Below are 10,367 nucleotides of genomic sequence, written 5' to 3' on the forward strand. Positions count from 1 at the left end.
CCCTGTACACTACATGAGGCATGATCAGGCTGAAACTCGGCCCGATCAAAAAATTCTTGCATGACTGGAGAATAGGAAAAGGGCAAGAAAATCGTACAGTGTATGCCTGGCCTAAGAAATAAAATATTTTCATGTACCCCTTGCAAGGCACTCGTGGACCACTAGGGGTACGCATACCCCCGGTTGGGAAACACTCCTATAGATAATAAAATGTCAACAGAGTTTGCTTGAATTATGATACTTTTCTTTAAACATGGAAGTCACATTTTCATACTCTCAAATATAACAGGAATATGAAGTTTATTATTTATTATTACTGCAGCAGATATATCTTACTTGGAAAAACCCAAAGACCAAAGATTTTTTTTCCTCCCTTGTGTCTGGAACTTGCTCATCTCAGCATGGACATCTTCTTGAATTATGTCAAAACAAGCAAGTATTATGTACATTTGATGTGATAATTTGGTGAAATTGATTTTCAGAAAAATAATATCAATAATATAAAAAGGGAATAATCCAGCAGCTAACATGCAAGAAAAAAAAAAGTCTTTTAAGAACACAAATGAACAAATAGAATTTTTACCATATACATTTAAAGAAAGCAGTGGTAAAGAAAAAAATATATACTTGATTAAAAGAAAAAAAAATCTTCATATGTGAGGAAGTGAGTCACATATTTCATGTGTTTTCTACATAAAACATGAAGAACACATAAAAGAAATGACATCATCCACTGTAGATTTTTGTTTAGTTAAATCAGAATATATTAAATTTAGTCAAGAAAATAAAAAAAAAATAAAAAAAGAACGTTTGGGAGTGTGAACTAAACTCTGGATGTTAGATTGCTCTACTTTGTCCATAATCTTTTAAGATACATTATCTACAAATGTTATATTCATTATTTTTTTACCATTCACCTGTTATAATCCAATGAATAACTGTTCTTTTTATATAATTTGTAGTAAATCTCTAAATGACATAGCGAACATACCACATAGTTTTGCACAAAGTTTTCTTTTTTCTGTGGTTGTCTCTTCCTTTACTGAAACATGGATAAAGATGTGGCTATTGTGGACTTCTAGTAACCTGACTTTGCTTTACACTATGCTGGTTTTTAAACTGAGTATACCATCATGCGTTTTCATTTACTGTGCAGTTTATTAAAAATCTTGATTCTGGTTAGTCAAACATTTTTATACAGTTGTTTGTGATGTGTAAATCTGTTTGCTTCTTCCCCTCTGATTGACATGAAGGGCGATTTTATCTTCTTCCAATGTATTTTGTCTGAAAAAATATGAATTATCTGCTTAATTTTCTATTTCATGGTTTTCTTAATACCTGCTTTTAAATATTTGTATTTAACTGTATAATCATGTGTCTGTAAACAACTGAAAAAATCTCTAAAGGAATGTAGAGAGTAATCTTTGAATCCAGAGTGATAATGTGTAGCACTATATTATTAATTTGGGACTGCTTACATTTAATCTTTTTTGGGAAAGACAGGAAGTTAGGCTTTGAACCTTTCTAGCTGATAGGACAAAGGGACACATTGTGCCCGTCTACCATAGTTTATTTTTTAGGCAATCGCCGAAACAAAGGCAATGGCGGCATACGCTATGAGAAATCACAACAACTAACACATTTACAGATTCTGGCAAGACAGATGTCATGTGAGCAGCTAGGCGAACATCATCCTGCATGACATTGTTTTTTTGTTTTATTCCAGACTAGAGGTTGGCTTCATCCCCATTGCTTTCATCACAGCTATATATCCCGCCTTAAACGATAATACTGCAACATGATTGGCCAACCCATTTTAGGTCATTCTCAAGCAGTTTAAGCTGGATTGTGTTTTTAGAACACAAGTAACGTGGAAATTCAGCTTGCAGGCAAGATTAAGAATTTACATCATCATGGACACACATTTCTGCCTTTCAGATGCTTTTAATTACATATATTTGGTTTATTGCTACCAAAACTTGCCACTCTGTGAGTAACATTTTAAACACAAGTCAATGTACCAGACTTTTAACTAAGTTAGAAAAGAAAACATTTCTCCGAAGCTTAAGGTATTTTGTTGAGAAATAAATCCTTCTGTCATTGACCACTCAACTCTAATATCACCTTTAAATAAGTGTCTGTCTTATTTTATTTCTTCTGCTAACAGACATATTCTTTCATTCTTTTTGAGTAGATATTTTTGTGTGGTCAAAAAATTTGGTCCAGGGGCGTGCAGGTGGTGCAGTGGTTAGTGCGCACAACGCCTTAGTCCGTGACGCAGTCAACCTGGATTCGAATCCGACCTGTGGTCCATTGCCGCATGTCTCTCCAACTCTCTCATTACCCCTTCCCTGTCAGCCTACTGTCGAAAAAAAAGAAAAGAGCCACTAGTGCTGTTAAAAAAAAAAAAAAAAGATTTGGTGTATGCTACATAAACGCGTCTCTTTGCAGATGATCCAGTTTGGTATGCACTAATTTATTGTTCAGGCTTTGAAGGTCCTATCAACTGTTTTGATACTTTAAGCACCAATCAGCTACCAGCTTAGTCTTCCTTCACTTTTTTCTAGAGCACTAAAAGCAAGAGGAAATTCTGGAGGTACCTTCTGGTCTGGCCCACTGACCTATTGATTCAAGATAAGTTCAGGTAAAATATAGATACAAACCAGATTACAGCCAAACAGAGACCAAGTGAGAGATTAGAGGGCATTTGAAAGAGGAGAAGGGAGAGGGTTTAGCAGGATGGGGGGGTGCGAGAAGAGAGGATTATTAAAGCCAGAGCCTGCATCCTAAAATAATCCTATCAGTGAGCTTTGCCCAATGCTGTGCAGGGAAGGGGACAGTTTGGGCTACAAAGTTGTTTTTGCATTCATAAAGTCATCAAACTGTGACAAGATTATGATGGGAAGCCTTTGTTTTAATGAGGAATGCCTTTCATTTGCTCTCTGGTGTTTGTTTGGTCATCTCACACAAGCTTAGCACACACGCCAACACATACACGCACGCGTTCAGCTGCCTTAATCTGCAAAGCTGGTTCAGAGTTATGTGCCTCAATGCGAAGCTCTAAGCGCCCGCTTCTTTCCATGCTTCACGTTCTAATTTGGGTATTGCCATGGTTACATAAGATTGAGGGTCAGGAGGTCAGTGACGTTGCAGACAAACACCGGATGGATGTGCGACTGTGGGGATGCACTGCAAGACATAATATAACCATAGAGATTCAGCATGAAAACAATCAGCCCTTGGTTAGGATCTAGATATGAGGAAGTTTACGTGTAGCTGCAGAATATAATAAAGGAAAACATACAAGAGTTTCCTGCAATTGTATCTATGCCTTTTTCAGGAAACCAAATGTAATACAGCTATATACCCTGAAGTTTTTGCATGGGTTTGTGTTATGTTGGAATCTTTTTTAGTGTTTTGAGTTCTTTTGCATAAAGGAAAAACCTAACCTACACAAAAGGTTATGCATGCACTCCAGCTCTAGCATAAAGGACACAGCATGTACTAATAGACTGATTTAGCTTGTATGGAAACGAGAGTATCAACAGTGGAAAAAGACCTGAGGAGAATCACTACGCATGTACGTAAAGAAATACAAGAGAGGGAGGGTGAGAAGCTCTGTGTTGGTCCACTAACCTACTTACCATAATCTCTCTCTTCTACCCATTTCATAACTGTACCAAGTTACATGATACACTTATCATCTTGCCCACGCTTGCAAATCAATTATTTTCATCAGAACTCTTATCGATAGGCTTTGCTTTTGACAGGCCGCTCTATGCCAGCGGGGTTTTTCTGTTCCCTTTTGTGCATGTTAACACGCCCCCACATCAAACAGGAATGAGAGGAATCACAACATACCTGTTGAGCTGTACTCCAAATTGAAGGATAGATGAGCCGTAAGTTCATGTAATTATGGTGCTTTTTTTTTTTTTTTTAAACTATCTCTAGAGCAGGATTCTTTAGAAAATCCAGAGCAAGTAACTGCAGTAAAATAACCTGAGTCCAGTTTTAATTCCTCTGCTAAGATTAGAGTTTGGTAATCCTTTGCAATAATTACAGCTTCTTTAAATCCTGCAACAAGCGAAAGGAAAGCTGAGGACACTGCTTCTATTCTCCTTTCTCATTATGATCACTTAAGTTATTCATCTACCCTACTATAATCATGCTCAGCCGTTTTATTCAACAGACCTTCGGCTGGCTTCAATAACTGTGAGGGTTTCTTATCACAAGAAAAGGAGAGTTTATCTACTTTACTCTCACCCCTAGCACTTTGGATGTCTGGGAAGGTGATTTAATCAAAGTAAAGATTTACCACAGTCTACTGGTTTCCTCAATCTTCGTATCTACAAGTGTCCTTTAAATGATTGGAGCTTTAGAATAAGCATAGTGTTGATTAAATGTAAAACCGTTGTTCAAACCACTTTTTGAACTCGGATGAGACTGTATTGGGTTTAATTATAAATGGGAGTGAACTAAAATATAAATCAATAGACTGTAATGAACTGGACTGCTTACATTCAGTACAAATTCAAAGATGAGATAAGATGAGATAAGATAATATAACCTTATTGTCCATCACATTTTCTGAGATGGAGATTTGTCTTTAAAATCTAGCAACATAAAACACATAATTGAAAAGGATACTTTTTATATATATTGGTTTTCCTGTTTTGTTTTGATGTCACTGAACTTAATGCGTACCACTAACTATTCATACTTCGAGAAATATGATGTGCATGAAATTACTTCACAGTATCGAGTGAATTGATGAGTAATGAGTAACATAAAAAAATAGAACAAAAAAACAATAGAGATTTTCTTATCTTGAGTGTATAAAACGCTCATCCAGGCTGATTTTATTGAGTAACTGAATATTTAAAGTGTCTGTATGCAGCATGGAAACCATCTAATAATCGCTTATGTATTATTGCTGTTAAATTCCCACGCTGGGAGCCTGCCACTCCGATCTGACACACTGCCACACTTTCCCACGCACGCGAGAGCCTCCTTAAAGCGCGCAAAGGGGAGGAGGGGGGTGGCGCGCGCGTTAACTCACGGGGCACGAGGCGGGCGGACCGCGGCTGAGCGTCATGTGTAGTCCACGCGCTGAAAGTGGGTTAGTGCGAGCAGAGGGGCTGGAAGAAGGAGAGCAGCAATCGCTCCTTAAAGACATTTAGTTTTATCAGCTGCAAGGAGAACCTTGTGAATATTATTGGCAAGAACTTGCGAAGAGAAGTTAGAAAATCCATTTGAGGATTTGTGTTTTTTTCAGCTTTTCCTGTTAAGAGTGAATAAATGCCCGTCGTTCTCTGCGCTTTCTGGCTTCTTTTCCACTTGGAGTTACATGCACCGGAGAGTTGATTACACTTCACCGAAAAAATGAGAGGTAAGCGGGTATTAATTCTGCTGGAAATCGCCTTAATTCAGGCAGAAAAACCTGTCGCACCAGGTTTGTTTACAAAGCAACTTTTCAGCTGTGAGGCAGAGGCGCCACTTTTGAGTCCGAGGTGCGTGGACCAGGAGCGCACATTAGGAACAAGCATGCGCACTTATTCAATCTTTAATTGAATTAAGATTAATTAAGAGAATTACTAAAGATAATCCACATTTTTATTTTTTAAATACCCAATATATTTTTTTTCCAGTTTTGTAGGTGTCATTAATTATAAAGTTACTACATAGTAATAATCTGTATGGCTTTCTTATTTATTCAATTTAAATCTGTGGCAGTAAAGATATGTTAAGATGTCCATCCTGCTCCTTTTTTTTTCACCAGTAAGCCGCTGACTGCAGTTATGTAAGATTGGGGAAAGGGAGGTGGTGAGCAGAGTGATTCATGGGCTGTCAAAGCGCATTAATATCTAGTGGCAGAGATTGTTAAGTTAAATAAGCAAAGTAGTTTTTATTCCAGAACCCCTTTTTGAATGCATACCAATTTTAAATCCACCAAAAAGAGCTTCAAAGCTGACTCAGACATGAGTTTCACTTTGTGGAGCAAGTTTAGTTCAGTTTATTTTATGCAAATTGTGTTTTTATAAGCATTAAAGGACACATACACTGTTTTTTTATTTAATTATGGGGTTTGTCTTAAATAATTCGCTAGTCAGACAGATTGTTTTTGTTGTCCGAATCAGCAGTTTCACTGGACAGAGTGAGAGGGGTGCTCCATTGACCTAGTTCTGTCATTGAAGATTACAGCAAGTCTCTAAGTGTTTGTCATCAGTAGTTTAAATAATGCTTTAGGAGAGACATAAGTTTTTATTTATACACTTAAAAGCTGATTAGCTTTTTAGATATATTTTATTCACAAAATGCATCACATAAGTTGACATTAGATCATATCTGTTAGATAATTGTTATTTCCATCTGAGATGCACCAATGATCCAAACAAAGATAAGGTTAAAATCGAGTTTGATGCCTAAATATTAATATTTAGTCACTTATGTTAATAAATGAATTCAAATAATGTCAAATAAACTTTGTTTTTTTTCTCTTTGGTTTAGTTCTTATAAAAAAAAGAGAAAAAAAAAGACAAGACATCTGTAGTTAAAAATCATTTTTATTTTATCTCTGTGAACCACTTTGTTTAGTTTTGCCACGATGATGTTACAGATCATCATGCACCACCGGAACAAGCAGGATATGGGCACAGCAAGCCCACATATAAAGCACAGCAGGGCTCAATGGAGCTTCCTCTCACAGCTAAGGTTACAACCATAGCACTGCTTTTTAATTGGATTTAAAAAAAGAAAAGAAAATTGTATTTATTTTCAAAAAAACTACAGTGAAATGTTATTTGTGGGACGTGGTTACCTAAAAACGAGAATTATACTAGTGTGTTAAGCAATTATTTTTGTTAACTGTTGCATAAAGAGGTGCAGCCAATACAGTCAAATTCATTAGTCTTATGTTTCTCCCTTAAAGAAACACAAACTATAAATGTTAGGTGTAAAGAAACAAGCTCTCTCTGCTCTCCAAGGATATCACTGTGCTGAGCTCAGCCTTAAAGCCACTATCTGTTGAGAAAACAACCTTGGGGAAGATCACAGCAAGTTAGTGTATGTGTCAAGGTGCCCTTTCTGCAAACTGCATGCTTGAATTGTGCTACCCCATGTAATGTTTTAACTCTACAAACATGCATAAAGCAAATCTTGTATCATCATTATCAAGTATTTTGCCTGCAGATTGTGATTACCTAACATATTCTGCCTAAAACATTTGCTTAGACTCCCTTATGTCGTATTTTGGTGTCATGTGTGATAGCCCGTATCTGTTGTCAAAGTATGCATAATGACAATCATATCTATAAGGATAGATATTTTTAATCAAGGTGAAAGAGTTTGTTGCAGCCTTATACTTGAATGGATTTCTGATGTTTGCTGCATGATTGAGCAATGATATTCTGTAAACTGGATTCTCCAGTCTAGTTTTTATTTGTGGTTTGGAGAGGCTCATTCGGATTAACCTTCTCATAGCTTAGTCAAATCAAAGTTTCCTGTTTACAGTGGTGCAGGATCAAAGTGTGAGTGTGACTTAAGTTCTTGGCAGATGTAACTGTGTTGTCCGATATAAGCAATTTAACCTGAAAATACATTAAAAAAATGCATTTTTAATTTAAATAAATTGAAAGAGATTAGCAACTAGTGAAAAAAATATATAAATTGTCAGTCAAAATGACTTTAATCTTGTTTTCTTGGTGGTCTGATTCACCAAAATGCAAATACTGTTGATGCATTTTTGTTCATACACATCGATTCTCTTTCCTGCAAAATGAAATATTCCACAAAGATCCAAAACCTGCAGAAAAGCAGAATTGTGCAAGAGTGTACACCAACAGTTCTTGTTCCACCCTTGTTGTGTCTGCCAATGAAACTCCTACTCCTGCTGTACATTTTTAAAGAGTGTGCAACTACTATTGGTACATACTGTACTACCTGTTCTCTGTGGGTAGCTTAGAGTGAGAGAAGACTCAATCATTTTGTTTCACGCTCAACATGCAGTGCACAGGTCACAGCGGAAGAAAAAAAGTTACACATGAACACACTTATATCTTGGGTACGAATTGCAATATTTTTTAACAAATCCTTTCTGTTCTATCCCTTTTAGTGCTTCTTGTAGTATTTTAATATTCTAATCCTACCATTTAGACCCCAAAGATTATCACAGACTTAGGTTAAGCATACAATGTCTAGTAACTTTAAAACGCTAGGTAAATAGGACATTGGACTCAGTTTGATTACCTGGGCTGAAAGGACAAAGTCTGACTAGCTAAGGTTTTACAGCAAAGAGGAAGAAAAATGCTGACACATAGGATGGCTTGCTGGCACAAATATAGCCTTTAATGCAGTGGTTCTCTTTATTATCCTGTATTACATAGAACAAAGCTATGTGCTTTAGTTTTACACAGACTCAAATACAAAACTCCTACTTTTTGATACACATGTCTCTGAAACCTTGATTTCCTATTAAACCCTTGATATATCAAATGCTACATGTGACCTCTAACCCCTGGTGGAATATCTAAGTCCAATATGGCAACACATTCCTTAAGTATACATCATATAGTGATGATTATACTTGAGTTCTTATCCTGATATAGTTAAATGAAAGATAGAGTTTGTAGCACTATTACTTCGCAGAAAGAAGGTATCAGGTTCAATTTCCAATCCAGGGTCTTTTTGCATGATATTTGCATGTTCTCCCCAGATGTACCCCGCTTCTCACCCATAGACTTCCAGTTATAGGCACCAGCCACACTGTTACCCTGACGGAATAAGCGGCAGTAGATGTATTTAAGATTATATTAATCTAAATACACCAAATGTATTAGTTTCTAAAGTGGGAATACAACAAATTAAGGTTATTATCTTTGGGAAAAACTGTGGTTAATAAGATGTATGTGTTGTGATATATACAGTATTTAGGTATTTTGAAAAATATTTAGGTTTATCTATCTTCAGATTGGCACTTTTACTACATTTCCACACCCTTTTTGCTATTTGGCTAACATCCTCAAAATCGGGAATAAATGCAATCAACTCTCCTTGAATTTGGATAAATACAGCCAATATGTTTTCAAAAACACCAAAATTATCAGTTGTTATACAGAAAACCAGAAACTCAAATATTAATGTTTATTACTCAGAAAAATGATCCATCAAGAAGAGCATTTCTTTATCTTTACAAATTCTCCTTCCTGTTACTGCTTGTATCAGGCTCTACAGGAGTGAACAACAAGAAATTGTGTTATACTTTTTTTTTTCTAGGAACAAAAGATTAATAAGGTTCTCCAGATAAGCTCTCCCACGGATAAAGGAGCTCTTGTTCAGGCCCCAGCTGGATTGAAACAACCATATCAAATTAAATGTCACACACGTCATTGGTTTAGATATCAGAGCCGATGTAACAAATGCTCTGCAGACTAAAAGTATTTACACCAAACAGTAAGTAATTAAGAGCAGTGCTATTACTGTGCAACGTCTAATATCCAGTAGACCAGAACGACTACAGATATTTTTGGGGTTCATATTTCAACAGAGTAGAAATAGATTGTCGGTGGAGCTCAATTTCACTCGGATATTTGACGTGCTGCAGCAAGTTTAACACCTATGAGCTATATCTGTCTTCCTATTTGCAGCTCACTGTACTAGAGTCTGTGAAATATCTCCAGATGTTGGACTGGTTCTATAAAAAAAAGTCGGATCACCTGTTGTGTTTCTTTGAATAAACCTTGCACTAATCTCTCTCTCTGCATGCCCAATGAACACATCAATTCTCTCCTTGTTTAAAGGCTGAGTCAGATTTGGTTCCACCTTAAAAGCTTCAAGAAGCCAGATTGTGTTTCTTTTCATAAGTCCGCCCCCTTCTTCACTGAATGGAAAGTGTGTCAGTGGAGCAATTTCTGTTCTCTGGTCCTGATGGTGCCACTCAGCTGACTGGCAGGTGAGGCGGCAAGTCTTAGAAACAAAGCTCCTTCTAGCCAACCAATTGGAGAGGGGCGAGAGGAGGGAGGGTTGTGGCACTGTTGCCAGGACAACCCCCTTTGAATGAGCGTGTTCATGGAATGCACCAGATGGGAGTTATATAACAGACTGGAGAGGGGAGGGAGAGCATCCATGGAGGGGGGAGGGACAAAAGGGAGCAATGGAGAAAGGGAATTTTTTTTTCCATTGGCCTTTATTTATTTATATCCCTCAGTTGCATTTCATTTGCAAAGACCTCTAACGAGTGAAGATACTTCAGCATGAAGTACTCCAGAAGAAAGAAAGTTATAAGAGAAAAAAAAAAAAGAAGTCGTTTAATTCCCGCAGTCAGTTTTCAGTACATTGTCGGTCACTGACATCTTCTGCTCTCCCTCTGTCTG

At 36.9% G+C, this 10,367-nt stretch overlaps 1 protein-coding gene across 1 annotated transcript in view; it reads left to right on the plus strand.

The window, feature by feature from the left end:
- Window positions 1-5,110: 5,110 nt before the first annotated feature.
- The window catches only part of LOC107081988 (nuclear receptor ROR-beta-like), an 18,673-nt gene continuing 13,416 nt past the window's right edge, over window positions 5,111-10,367 (plus strand). The window contains exon 1 of the mRNA XM_015370390.1: window positions 5,111-5,389. Coding sequence (XP_015225876.1) covers window positions 5,383-5,389 — 7 coding nt within the window. The 5' untranslated portion in view covers window positions 5,111-5,382. The remainder of the gene's footprint in view (window positions 5,390-10,367) is intronic.

This window comes from Cyprinodon variegatus, unplaced genomic scaffold (genome assembly GCF_000732505.1).
Source record: "Cyprinodon variegatus isolate N-32 unplaced genomic scaffold, C_variegatus-1.0 Scaffold45, whole genome shotgun sequence".
Classification (NCBI taxonomy): Eukaryota; Metazoa; Chordata; class Actinopteri; order Cyprinodontiformes; family Cyprinodontidae; genus Cyprinodon; species Cyprinodon variegatus.